Consider the following 19,086-nt stretch of genomic DNA (forward strand, 5'->3'; position numbering starts at 1 on the left):
GTTCGGGAACTAGACGTGCGAATACGGTTCCAACACGAGTTCACTTGTCAAAAATAAGAAAATATTTACATTTGCTGCATTTTGCTGACGCTTTTATCCAAAGCGACGTACAATTATGACTGAGTAGAAAATATGACAAATGTTATAACAAACAATGTCATACTTTTATTTTTATACATTTTTAAGTTGAGGTGTAATTAAGAATTTCACTTGAAACATTGTACAATTAGATACACTAAAAAAGGCTATTAGCGATTATGTTAATATGAAATGCAATTTTTCCCCAATCTGAAAAAATAAACACTTAATCTAAAAAGTGGGGAGAGAAATTGAGCACAAACATTTACATTTCATCCACTTCATACACTGCATCTGGCTAACCTGCTGTGCAATGGACAGAGGGTGCGCATAAGGTATTTAATGGCTGCAAAACAATTAACACACTAGGCATACCAGTTCACACAGTAAATGATTAATGGGATGGTCTCGTTTAGAAAGTCAGAATAACCAGATTACTCTCCGCAATAGCAGAAATTCTCCCTGGAGAGTCTGTGGACCTTAGGTCAAATGCCTGACTGGATAAGAGGCCCATTCACTTCTTTACTGGGAATAACGTGGTTGCCAGGACCTGGGGAACATCTGCTCCCAGGGGTTCTGGCTTCGGGGCCGAGCTGCTTCTCCATAGCACATGTCTCCTCAAAGTCCAAGGCTATATCGTGGTCCGCTGGTTCAGAGGCAGCGAATGTGTGTAAAGGGGACTGCGTAATCAGCTCATGGCACGTCAACAAGGAGCCAGCCTCTTGCTTAACAATGAAGTGTGTAACAAACAGAGTTTCCATCTGGACCAGAAATGTCTCCGTCTCTGGTATCCCTGGAAGGAACTTCCCCAATGACACAAGCATCTTTGGAAAAGAGAGTTAATTTAAACTTATTACGCAAAACCAGAATCTATTTATTATTTTTAATAAATTATCATTCTTGATTGTGTTTTGTTACCTTTTCCAGGCATGTGAGACTGGAGTTTTTACTGTAGAGCCTTTCCATGGGTATGCACCTGAAAATACAAAACGCATCAAGAGGATTAAACGCTGACTGAAAACAAACGCTCCAGGTACAGTCTTAAAGTCTAAGACACCACAACGTGTTGGGCAGGAAACCTAAAACTCCGCTGAAGCAATGGTTTAGTAGGTCACATTTTATTAAGGGTCCTGCTGGCTTGGTGTGAAAACGGAAATGCACTGACCCATGAGACTGCCTGTATTTGAACACCACCCACTCCGCTCGCCTCATTACTTCTGTCCAATCAGGCGGCTCCGTGGAGACTTCATACTCAAACTTGTAGGGAAGCTCTAAAGTAAACACACGCATCCCAGAGTGATCAGAAAATCACAGAAATTCTGATACAAATATGTTATACCAAGGTTTCCAATAAATAAATAAATAAAATAATAAAAATAAAGGTTTACAATAAGTTAAATATTTTGGGAAGAATGTTGAAACATCATTTGGACAGTCTACAGAGTTTGCCTAATGTGGACTTTAACTGAAGAGAGACTGAATACTCACTGTGTGTTCCAGTAGTCTCGGTCTCTTCCTGAACCAACAGGCAGGTGGTCTGGGATGTCGGAGAAGGGTTCGAGGGGTTATATGGACTCACAATCATCCCTACAAATGGAGCTCCTCCCCGTGAGAAATAGCTCTGCCAGAAACCACAAGCCAGGCGTCAGGATGCCAGAGAGAGAGAGAGAGAGAGAGAGAGAGAGAGAGAGGTTACCTTATCTTCTTTCAGATTCTTTAAAGTATACTGTCTTAAATCAGAGATATAGAAAGTAGCTGTTTCATCCATTTAATGGTCCTTCAGAACCAACTTATTTTAAATCTGATGGTACAAATGATGAACAATTTCACCGCGAGGGATTCATTTCCCTGTATAGGGAAAACCTACTTCTACCATTATTGTTTACTTGCATTGAATCTTTGTTAAGGCAGCACTCCTTAGAGTCTTATACCTGATATTTCGCCTGGGTGTCGATATCTCTGAGAGAAGGGTTGGGCTCAAAAGCTGGATGAGAGTGATACCAGCCAACGACATTGTGACCTTTGACCCCCAGAAGCTCAGAGGCTTGGGTCTGGGAGACAGGGTCCATTTCGCACTGCAGTCCAGTGCTGAGGCTGTTACATGGTTCAGCTGCATAGACCTGTGCACACACACACACACACACACACACACACACACACGATTAGCTACCCACCACCACCATTATAATAACCACACAACGTCACAAGTAACCGATCGATCAGATTTTGGGGTTGTATAAGATTCTAGGCTAGAACAGTCCATGTCAAAAGCATTCAAGTATTAGAGTATCTGCTACCAGATCTAGCTTCTTACCTTCAACACTTTCTCTTCATCATCGTAGGATCCACCCAGGAGGCCAATCACCTCTCCCATAGAGACATGAGCGTGCTGCCAGAAAAGAGAAGAGACCTTCAGAAGCTCTATGAGAACATTGCTTGGAGAAATTATCTTTAGCCGAACATCATCTCTGTTCCCTCCGTGGCATTATATCAGAGACTTGGCCATGGTACCGGCGCCGAATGCTATAATCGGTTTTGCTAAAATAGCATGGTGACGATCCAACAAGAACGTAATCCAGCCTTCACTAGCTAGCTTTTCACATTCCAGGAGGTCTATGAGAGTATCTTCTGTGCTTCATTTCAGTGCACAAATTTAAATCCACGCAGTAAAAGAGTTTTTTTTTTTAAGTGCTCCCTGATAAAATGAACAGCGCCACCATGTGGGCAGCCCCAATCCCTGTGGAGTTCCTGACCCTAGACTACACCTATAAGTGTCCAACTACACTGTGTTTCATTCAGTAGCGCTAGTTTCATAACCAAGCACGGCACACGCACTGAAGTAAGGGCCACCCAAAGGCTGGCTGTAAGCCTACCACTTCCATGACGAGCAGAGCTTCAGCACACACTATAACCCGGAACGGTTCCTGACGGGAAAGGAAAAGTGTGACATTAGAATGCGACTCTTTATGCAACACCCTTTAATGCATATATGTTTACAGGAACGCACATATGAGAAAGGGAGCGTCCCTGACCTGTCTGTCCTCTCCAAAGGTCTTGCATGGAACAAGCTGGAATGGGTCAAAGCTGCAAAGCAGTAAAAAAATAAATAAAGAGAAGAAACTCTTTCTTTAGGTGTTAATGCCACCTTGTCCTAGTCAATGACGTAGTCTATGGATTTTCAGCAAGAAACGGGCTGACTGACGCAGTCACACGCTCACCCTTCACGTTTAGTCACTTTGCAGGGCCGAGGATGTCTCTTCCTCATCTCCTCTCTCCTAACAGCCAGTTCCTCTGCACTCAGGTGCTACAGGGCAAACGTGCACACACACACACACACACACTTTAGAAATTGTGTGACATACCAAACTGAGGTCTTTCTAAACAGCTTGTGTGCAGCAGATGTGGGTCTCTGCGATATATGTGGTAATTAGAGGGCAAACTACACACACACGCTTCCATTTTCTAGACTAGACTTCCACATTCACAGCACTACATGAAATTCACATTCTAACATACATATGTGATGAATCTCAGGTCACACTCTGCAGTTCCACTACCTCATATGTCTGACCCTCCAGGTCTTTGGCGTCACACCAGTTACCCCACGCATCCCGCACCCGCCGTTTCCTCGCACGCTGACAGACAGACAGACAGACAGACAGAATGAGCCCAACGCAGTACGGTTTCCACAAAGCCACCTACTGGAAGCCCAACTGCTTTAACCACATTAGTATCTACTAATCCCTGGTGACAATAGCCAGTGCGTGGGACGCAGGTAGATAAGTAAGGCTGTGAGGGCAGCGTGCACAGGCCTTGCTTACCATGGACTGCAGTCTCTGAGCCAGCTGATACGTCTCCAGGCTGTCTCTGCTCTCCTTGGCCCGAGAACGATCTACCGGCCGTGGGCGGTTATAGATGGCCTGATCTAAGGCAGGGAACGCAGGGACACAAAATGTTCGTTAACCAAATCAATCGATCTGTACGGCAAAGTTGTTCAGTAGAAAATCCAACAAAAGACGCAAAAGCTTAAAAGGTCGGTAGGCAAAGTATGGGGTGTTACCGCAGTTGAAGTTGATGGCTCCTATGAGCTCCAGGTAAGTGTGTATTCGGCCGATGCAGTTTACATCCCCACAGTTCTTCAAGCCAGGTCGCACCGACGTCTTATTCAAGTACTTGGGTTTGCTCTTCTCCCTGACACACACGCAGACACACAATGAAGGCAGGCTGTGCACAGGCACCGAGGCTGGATGGGCCAGCTGGTTCAACGCAACCCTATTACCAACATCTCTGCAATCCCCTTCATTTGCTTTTGAGAGTGCCTCGAAATCCAAATAGCGTGTCGAATTGCATCTTTCCGATCTCACATCACTCGCTACATTTTGGCAAAGCGCTGTCAACATTTCTGCAGTCTCAGCAGACTCACCACTGGTCGAGTATGTAATTGCGGATCTTGAGATATCTCTCTGGGGTTTTTGATGGACGGCCCTCAAAGAACTCTGGGATCGCCTGCTTTTCCTCCTCCGTGATGGTACTTGTGTCCAGTGTCACTTCCTGTTCAGGAGCCTTAAGCTCCTCCTCTTCCTCATGTTCCTCTTCCACCTCCTCGTCTGGACACCTTCTCACTTTATCTGGCACAACACGACAGAAATGTCAGCAGGTTTCAAAAGTCAAAGTCACACAGTTGCTGCTACTTGTACCATTTCCCGTCTCTGTGAATATGCCACAGTTATAAGTGCAATACGAGGCAAGTACCTTCAGCGCCCTCGTTCACAGGCAGGGTGCGCATCTCCGTGCTAGAGGCAGAATCGCAGGCCTCTCCCTGCCCTGCACGCTCCGGCTCGCTCAGTGTCCGAGAGACGTCCACGGTCCCCTCGGGGCTCAGACCAGCAGGTCTCTCCTCTGTTTCCTCTGGACTGGAGATGTGGTCATTCAGTCTGCCTGTAGAGAGCGCGACTGCGGCGGGCTCTACTTGGTCATGACGGTGGTCAGAACCTTTGGGCTCATCCCCGAGATCAGAGTGGCTGTCGGGCTGCGACGCCTCGTCACTGAGGTCATCGGTGATGTCGACATCCTCGTCGTCAGACAGCTGCTCGATGCGTATGGCGTTGGTCAGTGTGGGGAGGCGTGGCGAAGCAGAGGGAGGGCTGGATCCACTGGGCGGGGCATGAAGCAGCGACCTCTGGGTCTTAGCAGAAGACACTACACTATGACCATCAGCTTTAGCCTGGAGGTTACAAGGTTAAAGAGGGAAGATTTGAAATCTGAAGTGACCAGGAGGCAGTGTGAATACAATATCCCATAAACAACAGGACTATCATTTAAGTGATTGCTGTTTCCTAATTACTTAATTTTGCTAGGCAAATGAATGCTAATTACCACAGCACAATAAGAAATTTAAAAACCCTGTGTTTGAACAATCTGTCAACAAAAACAGTTTTATTAGTAACTTACTATAAATGCCATATCAGAAGCCATTTCCAATGGTCGACCAAAAGAGCAACTGATGCTTAAGATTATTACTTCAGAAGATTTTTAACAAAGCCCAGAGATGATTGGAAAAATCACAGCAGTATCAGCACATGAAACCCACGTCTTCAAACACCTAAAGACGCAGCAGGTCCCACGATGGCCGGAGGACACAGGAGGTCCACGCAGCAGTGTCCTACCTTGTTTTTGAAGTATTGCCTGGCATAGCTCTTCACCTGAAGAACAGTCCGAGTACCGATCAGCTTCGAAATTTTGGTCCACCTCCGTCCAAACTGAATCTAAAGATCATACCAACAGTCAGTGTTCCGCAAGCATGTGTCCATCTCAGCAGCATTATTACTGTGTGTACAATAATTACGTATCGGTCACTGCAATCCATGTCAGACAGAGGTGGTGTTTCAAAGAGCAGGGAAACAGTAACAAACCAGGCCTTTCTCAAAGAGGTCCTTCTCCCCCTGTGACCAACGAGCAGAAGACCCAGAACTCTTCACTGGTGACCTGAACAAGATTCAACTCCCCTTAGCAACAGTTACATTGTACATTTACAATTAAGCGGTGGAAAACGATCCTACAAAATGATTTATAAAGACAATAAGAGAAGGCGCTTCTGCTGAACTCACTTCTTTATTTTATGCCTGTCGTTGGTCCACGTCACCTTGGGTACCTTCTTACCAGTGAAATAATATCTACAGCATTGTTAAGGACGTATAAAAGGCAATTCAGAGTGGATTTAGACACTAAAGGTACACAGTGTAGGTGAATCATGGAATGGTTTTAAAACACAGGATACTGCTCCTCCAGAAGCATGGTCTCAATCACCTCTCTGTTCTCCTCACTGATGGAGCTGTCCAGCGTCCATGGCTGAGCCAGAGAGAACATGAGCCGGTTATTTCACTGGAGATGGAGGTGACAGACTGGACCAGTTTAATAAACCTTAAAATGTACCCTTACCAAGACTGCAGTAGTGGTCTTCCACGCTGAGTGCAAGTAGTCATGTTGAAAGATCCTCGCCCCGGTGTGGCTGGGAAAACCAAGTACCACTCATGTATTAACGATAGCTAGCTAGGTGCACTTTTCTTTAGTTATTCTCACACCTGAGTACAGTTTAGGAGGTAACTGGAACGCCTAAACGCCCAAAAGCATTAACCTCCACACTGAAACACCGGTCTCTTAGAACTAAACCGCTTAAAACCACAGGTCAAATAAACCAGGAAAGCTAACCTAAGATAAAGCTAGCATTGACACAACAGAGGCAAAACACAGACAAATCCAGCGCTGGCTGGATTATAATCCCTAGGAGATTATAATGAACGTTGATGAACTTTATTCTATCAGTAAAAGTGTATTATTAACAGAATCCAACGTTTTATGCGTATTTGGACATGTCCAAGTCACTTAGCTAACCTGCTAGCTAGCGTTAGCACGGCTAACTCAGCTCACACTCAGGCCTACGTTTGACAGGCGTGCTCATCATGATACCCCCAAATCACGTCAAAACGCAATTGCCCCCGAGACTGCCACACTACGAAGCTCTACGGGGCATTTAGAAGCAGTTTTTTTACCCTTCATCGGTGCCACATTCGTCCCCTTCGATGTCAACAACGTCCAGCTCGTCCGCCATACTGCTGCTGAGAAGACGAGCGGTTTCCCACAGTCACCACCGCGACACCTCATGGCAAGGTAATAACTATCGTATAACACATAACGAATAATAACTACCCTATAACACACACAACTACCATATTACAACTAATAATAACTACCATATAACATAATACTACCATAACACAACTACCATATTACAACTAATAATAACTACCATAACATAATACTACCATAACACACAACTACCATATTACAACTAATAATAACTACCATAACATAATACTACCATAACACACAACTACCATATTACAACTAATAATAACTACCATAACATAACACTACCATAACACACAACTACCATATTACAATAATAACTACCATAACATAACACTACCATAACACACAACTACCATATTCCAACTAATAATAACTACCATATAACATAATACTACCATAACACAACTAATAATAACTACCATAACACACAACTACCATATTACAACTAATAATAACTACCATACAACACAACATTTATTGAGCGATATAATAACCTATGCAGAATATGCACATGCAATATTGACATACGATCTTACGTATAATACACAGGGACACACAGGATAGAGTAGTGTAAAGAGTAAGAAACAATTGTCAGAAATGAAGACATCAAGCACAGAGTCATTAAGCCTTTATTGACTTTCACCTCTTAAGGGTTAACTGAACAGCTGAACCCCTCACACTGGAATGATCAGAACTGCTCTCTCTCTTCTCTCACACACACACACACACACACACACACACACACACACACCTTAGTCATCCATTACTTACTCGTTAATTCAGTGCATATGTGGCCATCCTGTGAGACAATGACATGATTATGGTGCTCAACTCACACAAACGTAGTTTCTGGGTTTGTTTGTTTTTGTTGTTGTTTTTAGACACACTTTTAAGTGGCGCGGACATGAAGATTTGTTGCATGGCGTGAGAGGACCCGACAGAGGGACTGAAGCTGGCAGCGACCCCCGCGGCCCACCCGCCCACCCGCCGGCAGATCAGCAAGCACTGGCGACGTTCACGAGACATCTGTAGAACGCCAGAAAGTCCACGTCAGGGAGACTGTGCAGAGATGGATAAAGACCCAGTCAAGTGAATAGCTCGTGTTGTAGCTTGCATGAGTTGAGTCATTTATCACCAAAAATGCAATGCAGAATAAGAAATAATCAAATAGAGTTGATCTGTGTTTTGTGGCAGCTTCTTCAGCCTTTATCAAAACTGCATTCTACATAGATGCTCTCTCCATCCATACTCTTCTGCCTACAACCAACGGTAGCGAACACACTGCGCAAATGTTCTTTCTATGACAACACAGTCATCCAGGCTTAATATCAAGATTTGGACCCATTTTGACACTGGGACTGTATATACCACTAAATCATGGATCAGGTTTCACACACAACACAGCAGGTTCATTAATATTCAAAAGCTTTATGCTCCCGTGACATTCTACACGTCATCCAGAGCACGCGCACACTCGCTGAGTATCACCCAACATCACTGGGACTGGACACTGCAGCTGCTGAACACAGAGCACACCATTCCAATGCAACCCATACAAAGTCCCTAACAACTACAATACTTTTAGTCATACACATTTAAAAAAAAATTTAGACGGTAACCATTAGTGTATGGCGTATGAGTAATTCTTCCCGTTTCTACTGGTCAGGAACCTCACACAAGGCTGGTCTTTCTACCTACTCTGTCTCACTGGTAAAGCTTGATCTCCGCGTCCACACAGTCAAAGAAGAGGCCCCCAAGCTCCTGGGCCTCCACCTCCCCCCGGAGCATGGCTTCAATCTCCTGCAGACACTGGGACTCCAAGAACTCCATAGTCCTCTGTAGAGACACTCCAGCATCCTGACGCACACACACAGTGAGCATGCAGCCAAGGTAGTTGGTCACCTGGCTTATCGCTATTAAAGACGTGAACATGTTACATTTCAGAGAACGGGCAGCATGCCGGCCGCTAGGCTCACAGGACTATAAACTGACCGGATTAGCCTCCGCGGCAGCGAGAGCAGCCTGGTGGGCTTTGTACAGCTCGTGTTTCCTGTCCACATGGCGCTGGAAGCGAGGCTGCGTCCTCGCAGGATCATCCGGGCCATACTCTGGAGACATCACCATGGCAACCGGAGCCACACCTTCCGTGAAGATAAACGGCTTGAAAACAGACCTGAAGATTTAGGAATGTCAAAATAAGACCCACAGTGAAAAGCTCTTACACCATTATGTATAAAATGAATTTCACAGAACATAATAACAATATGAACAATAACACTGTATGCACACACCCAACATCTAATGCTAGCTTTAAGCAGTGTCACTAATGACATAATAGAGAATTAATCCATACCATTGCAGGATTTCTGTGAACTTTGTGATAGTACCTACTAGGATCCCTCATTATCTGATGCACTGATAACATTCTGTCGTCCCTTCTGGTGCCCACCTGGAGGGGTCGGGTGTGGCAGTGAAGAAGTGAACACAGGGCGTGGTGGCGTCCCGCGGGAGGATGGACACCATACTGCCAGTGCTGCAGAAACCTCCGGAGTCCATGCAGATGCCGCTCGGCTTGTCCCTCAGAATCTTCACCATAACCTCTGCTGTCACGGAGCCTGTGGTGCACGCACGCAGGGAAAGTGTCGGCTGATTACAAGTGCAGCACAGCCAAACCTTCGTGTATCAAACTCTCTTATCCTTCATCTTTTACACAGACACTCATCACCTCACAGACTGCCCTAGCTAAAATATTTTAAATATGTATTTTTCATCTGGGTCTAAGCTTAAAATATTGAAAGATTAAGTTTAAAATTGTCCACTGATGATGTGTGTGTAATTACACACACACACACACACACACACACACACACACACATCTAGTCATAAGGCAATTCTTTTACTAGAAAAATACTCACTGGCAGACTTCTCAACAGTAGGGGCAGTAAGATTTAAAACAGTGCAGTGCTTGAGAAATATTTAAAATGTATTAGAAGTTGTACCAAATGTTTCAAATAATATAATGAAATGAACAGAAATGTAAGAAATTAACTGCAAAAGCAAATAAAGAAAATGAAGTCATACTTAAATTTCTCAACAAGATTACTACTCATTCACACTAATTCTTCCAGTCTTTGATTTCCTTTTTCCTGGTTCCCAGTGCTTTTTTGGTTCTGGAATTACTCTTCTGCTTCTACTTCCTGTGCAGGTTCTTGTGTTTCTGACCTTTGGCATGTTTTATTCCAGGTGGTGGGTCTTATAAGAAGCTGTTTGCCTGGTGACAAGACCCAGATCACTGCCATATCTCACAAACTGAGAACTGTAGTACACAGGTGGTTCACCTACACAGGTGCGATGCACAGTACCCACCTACACAGGTGCGATGCACAGTACCCACCATCATGTTCCTGCAGCAGGGCTTTGCCTCCCTCATAACGGGCCTTGGCCAGCTCCATCCTGGCGGGGGGCTTGTCTGGGGTGAAGGCAGAGGTGAAGCTAAACTCTCCCTCTCCGCTCCACCAGCCCTGGGCCTCGGCCACCTCACGCAGCTCCGGGTGCTCGGCTGAGATCTCTGTCCCTATTGTCAGCTGGTTGGAGATGTTCTTCACTCCCTCTGTTGAAGAAAAGAGAGAAAAAAAAACAAAACAAAAAAAAAAAAAAAAAAAACATGAGAGTTCAGGCTGCTATATTAGTATCCATATTACCCAGAGTATTCTTTTATATCTGACCAGTAATTCCAACCAGTCACAATGTTCAGGAGCTGCACTACATACAGCTCTAATCCTTTGATCTCTGACTGGTCTGACCTGTGAATTTCTGTGCAGCCCACAGCCTGCCGCTGGTCTCCAGGACCCAGGCCTGGTGCCGGTCTGCCAGCAGGAAGGTGTTGTGGTAGCTGAAATGATCCGGGTCTTCCTTGCAGGCTCCGCCCTGGCCGTACTGCTCCAGAAGCTCCGTGATCACCTGCAGGGCCTCCTGTGCATTCTCTCCACGCTCCAGTCCCAGCCTGAGCACACGCGCCACACACCGGGATCAGAGCCTGCGGCTGGGCTCTAGGCCCAGGCTGACGTCACTCGTCCACCCACTACACCACCCAGGGAACATGCATGCGGTCATCGTTGTCGTGCTCGGGACAACACACGACACGGCACCTCAGCTCCAGCGCCGAACGAACCGCACACGGCACCACACGACGCCAGCCAGTGCAATTCGGTGCAACGTGAGGCATGTCTGTCGCGCCGCTCCGAATCCACACTAACGCTTAACACTGAATAAAGAATCTCCAAGCCCACCCTAGCCCCATGTCGCACAGTCTACCTGCTGTCTACACCCTAACCACAGCCCCAGACGGCGGAGGAGGACATGGCACTCAGCCAGACTCACCGGACCAAGTCCATGCCCAGCAGAGCCTCGTCCTGACTCACAGGCTGCCGGGTCCACACCCCCTCGTTCCCAATACACACGCCGTGTTCGTTGGCTCCCATCTCTGCCCCCCACAGCCAGGCGGGCCTGCTCAGCACCACTGCATGGGTACGCTCCACCTGTGGGACCGAGATGTATGTGCACTGGAAGGGAAAACAGAAGCATAATTAAGCACTCTGCCTCTGACCCAAGGTTCAGTACTGGCAGTTGGACGTCCCCAGCATGACACACACGTGTCAAACAAGCTTCCATTTTTGACCTAGTTACAAATTAGTCAATGCACTTTTGTTTACTGATAAAGGGTTCAAAAAGCAAGAACAGGGTGAGCTAATGTTGGTTTAATGCATAAACCCACTTTACTAAAGCCACTGGAGCTGGAACTTAGCTTTGCATTTTTTTTTACAGAGGCTCCAAGAGGAGTATTTTATCCCCAATCAGTTCTGGAGACATTCCTAGAGACGTAAAAGACGTTTAAAGGGGTTAAAAGGAGCCACCCACCTGCACAGTGCCCCCAGGGGTGTGAGAGGCTCCAGGGTAGTAAACCACTTCCTGCACCTCGTCTCTTGGCCGGTCCGAGTTCTTCCCAAATATCACATGATCATATTTAGAACTCGGTGGTAGAGACACAAAACAGTCACATGACTGGGGTGGTTCAGCCATCCTATAATAAACAGATGGACTGAATTAATAGAGAATATCGAAAATGTGCGTCATATTGATATGAGACTACTTATAATCATCATGTACTTCGCACAGTTTGAGTCCAACCAATGCAACACACTTGATTATGGTAAGGAAGCTCTTAGGGGCATCTGAATGTTAAAGGCACCTCTGGAACAGGAGTTGGCATTCTAGTACCGCAACCCATGAACCCAGTACACAAACCTTACATATGTACTTCAAATCATGCAGTTTTTCAAAAGGCACAACTTACACCCAAAAGGAATTCATTTGCTCATTGTTATTCACTCATATGCCATGATATAGCTGTAGTGATACAGCAGTAGGCCTTTCCTCGGGTCATTGACCAACTTCTAAGATTTGGATTATTTCATTTAATACTACAGTTTTGTTTCTGGTTGTGTGATTTTGCAATAGACATTTTGTGTAAAAATCTTTTAAATCCATAGAGCACTTATTTTTAGAGACAGTTCACAGACTACACAGACCCTGCGAGAGAAAAGGCGAGTCTCTGGCAACATTAGACCTTTTGTTCCCATCTGCACCGAAACAGCCCGCTACGAAACCAGTCCGTTTGGCAAATCATTTAATCGCATCAGATTGCTGTGTAGTTATCTAGAGAGAGAGAGATACAACACAAGCAGAAATGCATCTGCCTGACAGTGATTAGGAAGCAGTCTCAACGTTAAATCTTGCACAATGCTAAACTGACAGCTAGGCTGCGGCTTATCCGTTCACCTTAATATGTCCAGTTTCTGCAACAAAAATGCGTTGTTTGATGGATGGAAAACCCCAAGAAATCGCTGTTAACACATAAAACTATCAGAGATAATTGAAGAGTTTGACAGGACGGTTTATTTCTCATAGTCTAAGAAACGGCCTGTCTGTAATAACGCTTCACTTGTAACCCGCATTGTGTATAAAGCTGGCACAAAAAATATATATATAAACATGACATGTGCATGCGTTACTTTAATTTTCAGTAATTCCAGTGTAATTTTCCAAATCATTGATACATCAATTTAATAAAGTTATTACCTTTTTAAAGCTCCAATTCGGGAAGCAAGCCTGTGGAAGGCAGGGTTCCCACTGTAAACCTGGTACGAAAGCGTTTTTAAAATAAAAGTCTTTTAATTTGATTTCTGGGCTAGCGCCTAACACAGAACGAGCAAATTGTTTAACTTGATTTAACTTAATTTTACTAATTAAAATCTGGCCTGGGCTAATTAGAAAATCCAGGTGGATGGTACAAAATACTACATGAACTTTTATTTTATGAACCATAACTATCCACATTTAATTGTTGTTGTAAAAATTCTGCCTATTCACTGAAGGTTGAGGGTTGCGAATAACAAGGCTGCAGCCAGTTACATGGCCATGTGATTTCGATCAGCAGTGCTCCTGTCCATTGACTGTAGTGAGTAAAACCAAACCCTCCTTCTGCTTTTAGATCACCGTGAAGGTGCTGTAACATCTTCCAATGTCATTAAAAACATACATAATTTCCTCTGCACATCTTAGATCCAAATCGGCCTGAGTGAGGTGTGTTCTGTGCTGCTAATTCACTGTGGAACAAGTGTTGGACCATTCTACTGTAGTGCACAGAGCAGGTGCAGTCTGAAGAACAGTGGGGTTACACACACACACATCCCTCTGGTTTGGTGCGCATAATAATCAAACTGAAAACACCAGATTAGCAATTACCCAGAAAATTGCTGACATTAAAATACAAGGATCTGGCTATGATGGACATGACACACGAAGCCGAGCAAATGAAGGCTTTTCATGAAGGTTTCATTAAGGTAAATTAAGATAGAGGAAACAAGAATCTAATGTTTACTGTGGTAGAGCAACTGGAGCACAAATAATGAAACCCCATATACTTTATAATAAGAACACCACAGCTGAAAAGCTGATAAACACACCCAAAATGTTCAGGTGCAACTCACGACAAAGATGCTTTATTAATTTATTTAAAAGGTAAATCTACATAAAATACATCAAAGTGGCTAAATCATTATAAAATTCAACATACACACATAGTTCATTAGAAACCCTTCTTTTATGAGAGCCTTACTTTGGATGATGTTGAAGGTTACAGTTTTGCAGGAACAAAGTTATGGCCTGATTAATGAAGTCTAAATGCTCTTTTGAAATGATTCAAGAGGACCTCTTTAAAAAGGCTTAGTGATCACTGTAGCTAGAATTATGAAATAGTAGCCTACTGTAGTTCATCCTGCTAATTACATTTCTGTAGGACTTCATGCTGTGATGTGTATTTCTATATTTTAATTGTCATATGAACTGTGATAATTCTATTTTATGTAGGCTACATAATGTAGCTGCAGTATTTAAAATTCAGATTCCAATAGCATCTTGATACAAATTACATAAGGTAATTTTAAATGTTTGTATTGCATTTAACATACTGCCTTTCTCTTGTGTCAGTGCTGTTTCACATGGTCTGCCAGTTAGGGGTGGAAATAAAGAACACACATTGTGGAGTATCAGTCTAAAAGGCCATCTTCAAGTTTGGAATGCTAGATTATATATAGATTATAATATTCAATAAAGTGTTCACTCATTTTATGGCCAAAATACAATTCTCAGTCTACCTTCCATTAAAAAGGTTTGGTGTATTGCTTTTATGGTCTGTATTCTATTGCATGTACATTGTTCCTCCAGCCACAATGTACTGGGAAGAGAATGTGCTACCAAGCCAAAAAAAAAATTTAAAAAATCTCAGACTACACAGAGAAAGACAAAAAGAGAGAGAGAGAGAGAGAGAGAGAGAGAGAGACGAGACGACACGAAAGCAGTGACGCATGCAAACCAGCATGCGATGTGATATGGTCTTAAAGACCAACAGTGATGGTATGTAGAAATTACATGAGACATGGAAACCTTCCAAAAAGTACTGCAATTTTTTTCCCCCCCATTTTCCAAAGCTTATTAAATCTCCTATACCTTACTGAATAATTTCAAAGTTCAACTTGTAAATGAAATACATTTTAAAAAAAAACAAAAAATACAAGGCTTACAGATAAACATCTTTACTTAGATATGATCTTTTTATATCTAAAGCCTTGTTCATTCTACAGTGGAAGTGTCCTTTTATTGTAGTGCTTTCGTTACCCAGAAACCACTATACCCAAGATGAAACTAAAGCATCAAGAAAAACAAATAAAGAATGCAGTTAAAAACACAGCTATGAAAGACAAAGTGTTTTTATTTAGAAATTCACAGTTTCTATTGGCACTACATCTTAGTAGTTACAGTTACTCTTGTTTCAAAAAATACTGCGCAGCTCATCCTCATAGATCATCTGGTGCATGTGATGCCATCTACTGGCCGACTTGAGCCTCTGGCCACTAGAGGGCACCAGACAAACACAAGCACGGGGAAAAACGAACGAATGATAGTGTAGAAAACAAAATGCATGAGGAGTACTTCAAAGTGCTGAGGAAGAGTGCGTGTCACGTACAGACACAAGCCTCTGATCAATAGGTTGTAGGATAGATTCATCTTTTTCCATTCAAAACATCCATAAACACTCAAAACAAATTACACAAGCACATTTACATACAAATTCTTAAAATAAACAAACAAACAAACAAAAAGCCAAACTTGATGTAGACAAAGAGCATTAAACACGCCCTCTGAAACTGGAAAAACTCTCAATCACATTGCAATGTTGCATTCAAAACCAGTCCAACCTTTCCCATTTTTTTTTTTTTTAATAGAATTCACATTACTCCACCTTGAGAGGGAGCTCAGTGTTGCTTTCAGTCTCACCCTAAACACATGACACGAGGACCAGCCAGTTAGCTGAAGACACCGTCATAACACACAAACATGTTTGACTGAACAAAACCTACAGTGGGATGTGGTCTGGCAACTGTGCTCCAGCGAGGACACACCTACACAGAGACGGAGACACAGATGGTGAACGAGAGTGAGAGAGCGCAGCAGCTACAATGTCAGTGTGAGGTGGTGGTTCATTGACATGGGCACATGTAGGAACGGAAGAGAGAAAACTGAGTGCTCGAGAGGTTTTACACCAACGGAACGAGAGCAAGTGGGTTTGAACCATTAGCGCTGGAACAGAAACAGCTATGATTAAACAGGGATCCAGCACTTGGCTGCCAAAATTATAAAAGGCAGGAACTCATCAGAACAGATCCATCAGCAACCATCTATCCCCAAACGACGTTTGTTTTTCGTAACCCTCAGAAGGGCTCAAATAAAACCAGATGCACGTTTACTACCGTTTGACATCTGCTTTATCATATGCTAGCATTAGCAATTTCAGATGCATAAAAAAGTGAAGACCGTCATCATCCAAAGATCAATGTAATGGTGCTAAGTGATGCATTTAGGCTAGCATTCAAGACTCCAGCTTCTGCTGTTAAGAAACAGCATACAGAAAACTTGAGACGAAGGTAGGAAACAAGAAAACACCTCACGAGGGTGTGTCTGTACCCTAACACATTTTTGGAATAAGTATGTGGGAATGCATACTAGGTGTGTTTGTGTTCGTCAATATTCTTCAATCACAGGGACATTAGGAGGGTTAAAACACCCTGCTCGACCCATGACCTTGAACTCAAAACAGCTCAAGTCAAAAAAGTGACATTTAAATAAATAAATAGATAAATAAAACAGTAAACAGCATTCACTGTAAAATCCCTGTGTGTGTGTGTGAGAACATACAGTATATAGTTCTGCGTAGGTGTATGTGTGTAGGTGTGTTGAGCAGGCGCACAGCATAAACAACAACAGTGGCTCATGCAGTAAACTCACTCAAAAAGCTGGAGTCAGGACATGGAAAAAAGCCTCAAGAAATTTAAGTTCTGTATTTGACTTCATGTTTAAATGCATGTGATTTCTAAGTGTGCATGTATTCATGTAATTTCTGGATGTGACTGTGTGCATGTATGTATTCATGTAATTTCTGGATGTGACTGTGTGTATGTTATTTCTGTATGCGATTGTGTGAATGTGTGTGTTGTCACTAGTGTTGAGTTCAGATCCTGCCTGAACCTGCAGGATGGAGAGAGAGAAAGAAACAGGAGGAAGATGAAGGCTAGACTAATGGATCTGTTCTTCATACGGTTCTCCTCACTGTTAAAGAGGGGGGTAGGGGGCATGCTCTTCTGTGCAGACTCCTCCCCCTTGTCCTAGACATGGGTACCACGGCCTACTGACATGAGATCTACTGATAAGAGTCAGGTGCTGGTCCATGCCAGAAGAAATGACTTTGATGGGGAAATACGGTCTCATTCATACTCCTCAAACGTTTGTGTGTTCTTTGTATCATGCCCCTCCACAGAGAAATAAATTGGGTTTCTCTCCAAAAACGAAAGAAAATGAAAAAGGACCCTTCACCTCTATCTGTGGTCTGTACATGTCCTCGTGAGAGTCTGATAACGGACAAATAAAGGCACATAAAAGGAGAGGATCTCAGAATGAGAGGGTAATGGTGTTTTGGGTGGGGGTCGTTGCCAGGGAGTACAAGTTCCATTCTGTGCTTGAGCATTGTGGCAGATTCTAGATCTAAATGAGAGAGCGAGAGAGAGAGATACACTACACGTCTAAGACCATCCATTCCCCCTATCTGATGTGGAGGTGGTGACCTGGTGAGGGAGTGATTCAGTAACTTTGCCGCACTGAATAGATTTTGGTGGGAGGCGGTGCTGAAGGAGGCATTCGCTTCAAACTCAGACACGGCCAGTGACCGCCGCCACCCCAAATGTCCCCACACCGAGGTCCTGTTTCCCCTTCATCAGCTGAAGCGCTGGCATGACGGCCGTTGTCACGGGAATGGGGCTGCGCAGGAGGCCCATCCTGCAGCGCCCGTGCGGCTGGGGCGGGCCCGGCCCCTGCTCGGTCATCTTGGACCGACGTCGCTTCAATGACCTCTTTTCTGTCCGGTTTGTGGTAGGCTGGAGCGGCTGGCTGCCGACGCTCTCGTGCCCAGCAGCAGAAGAGGCACTACAGCAGGACTCATCTGACGCCGTGGATGAAGTGGATGAAGAGGAGGAAGACGAGGAGCCTTCCGAGCCACCCTCAGACATGCCCCCTCTGGATGAGCAGGCAGACACGTTTCTGTCACGTGCCGACGGCAGGAAGTGATCTGCGTGGAGGCCGTTGCTTTTCAGGCCACCTTTAGTGACAGTCACCGAGGCGCCGGCAGCCCTCGGGTTCTCCGCCTTCTCCACGCCTTTCATTTTGCAGCGCTTTTTCTGTGACATCACACACACACACACAGGTTAGAAATTCAAACATGCATCTAGATGCACTGGAACCACCTTTACACCAAGGGAGCACGGTGCTAGTTTATGTACATTAAAAAGCACTAATCACAACACCAGGTGTTTCAGAGTGAATCAGAGACAATATGTGGATCACCCATAAATAAGCACACTCATAGTACACGACAAGCTTCTGAAACTGTGGTGACACTGATAACTACCAGGAAAGCATGAGATGGAGTAGGGCTGGGACAACACAAGAGGACACCGCCACCACAGCGCTTCATCAACACCCCCAACACCTTTACATCCAAGTCAGCCAAGAAGTAGTTCGCCACCATTACCATTACCACCAGTTCTACATTACGCCTTGCTTTCTTTCTTGTGCTTTACTCATACTTTTTTTTTGGCGTTCTTGGTATTTTTATTCCGGGCCACTTCTTTTTTGGTCTTTAAAAAAAAAAAAAAAAAAAAAGGAAAAAAAAAAAGAAGTTTTAAACAAATA

The 19,086-nt window shown here is 44.2% G+C and overlaps 3 protein-coding genes across 13 annotated transcripts in view; all 3 read right to left on the bottom strand.

Annotated features, from left to right (window-relative positions):
- Positions 1-142: 142 nt before the first annotated feature.
- mysm1 (Myb-like, SWIRM and MPN domains 1) lies at positions 143-7,466 on the bottom strand. 3 transcript variants are annotated; one of them, XM_027026004.3, is made up of 20 exons: positions 7,128-7,465; positions 6,517-6,586; positions 6,356-6,426; positions 6,186-6,251; positions 5,991-6,063; positions 5,745-5,843; positions 4,831-5,302; positions 4,502-4,706; positions 4,139-4,269; positions 3,900-4,003; positions 3,636-3,713; positions 3,297-3,382; positions 3,111-3,162; positions 2,952-3,002; positions 2,393-2,467; positions 2,010-2,198; positions 1,567-1,699; positions 1,244-1,349; positions 997-1,054; positions 143-902 (listed from the first exon to the last, which is right to left on the bottom strand). In XM_027026004.3, exons 1-20 carry the CDS (start codon positions 7,184-7,186, stop codon positions 564-566), a joined length of 2,517 nt encoding a protein of 838 aa, XP_026881805.2. In that variant the 5' UTR covers positions 7,187-7,465; the 3' UTR covers positions 143-563. The 3 variants fall into 3 exon arrangements, with proteins under 3 accessions (XP_026881805.2, XP_081574247.1, XP_026881806.2); XM_081718121.1 differs by lacking the exon at positions 3,636-3,713 and having other exon boundaries at positions 7,128-7,466; XM_027026005.3 differs by lacking the exons at positions 6,356-6,426; positions 6,517-6,586; positions 7,128-7,465 and having other exon boundaries at positions 5,924-6,063.
- A 374-nt stretch (positions 7,467-7,840) lies between these two features.
- Positions 7,841-13,514, bottom strand: scrn2 (secernin 2). 3 transcript variants are annotated; one of them, XM_027026003.3, is made up of 10 exons: positions 13,366-13,383; positions 12,816-12,942; positions 12,145-12,307; positions 11,608-11,789; positions 11,031-11,230; positions 10,622-10,837; positions 9,677-9,842; positions 9,220-9,400; positions 8,926-9,084; positions 7,841-8,286 (listed from the first exon to the last, which is right to left on the bottom strand). In XM_027026003.3, exons 3-9 carry the CDS (start codon positions 12,304-12,306, stop codon positions 8,932-8,934), a joined length of 1,260 nt encoding a protein of 419 aa, XP_026881804.3. In that variant the 5' UTR covers position 12,307; positions 12,816-12,942; positions 13,366-13,383; the 3' UTR covers positions 7,841-8,286; positions 8,926-8,931. The 3 variants fall into 3 exon arrangements, with proteins under 3 accessions (XP_026881804.3, XP_081574248.1, XP_026881803.3); XM_081718122.1 differs by lacking the exon at positions 13,366-13,383 and adding an exon at positions 13,066-13,080; XM_027026002.3 differs by lacking the exon at positions 12,816-12,942 and having other exon boundaries at positions 13,366-13,514.
- Positions 13,515-15,538: 2,024 nt separating this feature from the next.
- The window catches only part of suco (SUN domain containing ossification factor), a 41,884-nt gene continuing 38,336 nt past the window's right edge, over positions 15,539-19,086 (bottom strand). For 5 of the 7 annotated variants that reach the window (XM_081718120.1, XM_027026001.3, XM_027026000.3 and 2 more), the window contains one exon: positions 15,539-18,572. In XM_081718120.1, the coding sequence (XP_081574246.1) occupies positions 18,048-18,572 (525 nt within the window). In that variant the 3' untranslated portion in view covers positions 15,539-18,047. Of the gene's footprint in view, positions 19,032-19,086 lie in introns of all 7 variants that reach the window. The other 2 variants (XM_081718119.1, XM_081718118.1) reach the window with 2 other exon arrangements.

This window comes from Electrophorus electricus, chromosome 7, assembly GCF_041902795.1.
Source record: "Electrophorus electricus isolate QZ-2024a chromosome 7, ASM4190279v1, whole genome shotgun sequence".
Classification (NCBI taxonomy): Eukaryota; Metazoa; Chordata; class Actinopteri; order Gymnotiformes; family Gymnotidae; genus Electrophorus; species Electrophorus electricus.

Excerpts from the sequence above, each read along its gene's own strand:
- mysm1 (XM_027026004.3), bottom strand. The coding sequence starts at position 7,186 with ATGGCGGACGAGCTGGACGTTGTTGACATCGAAGGGGACGAATGTGGC. Across the intron at positions 5,844-5,990 it reads ACCTCTTTGAGAAAGGCCTG|ATTCAGTTTGGACGGAGGTG; the intron begins GTTTGTTACTGT and ends TATGATCTTTAG. Across the intron at positions 4,004-4,138 it reads AGCCATCAACTTCAACTGCG|ATCAGGCCATCTATAACCGC; the intron begins GTAACACCCCAT and ends TCCCTGCCTTAG.
- scrn2 (XM_027026002.3), bottom strand. The coding sequence starts at position 12,306 with ATGGCTGAACCACCCCAGTCATGTGACTGTTTTGTGTCTCTACCACCG. Across the intron at positions 11,790-12,144 it reads CCCCTGGGGGCACTGTGCAG|TGCACATACATCTCGGTCCC; the intron begins GTGGGTGGCTCC and ends TTTCCCTTCCAG. Across the intron at positions 10,838-11,030 it reads GGCTGCACAGAAATTCACAG|AGGGAGTGAAGAACATCTCC; the intron begins GTCAGACCAGTC and ends TTTCTTCAACAG.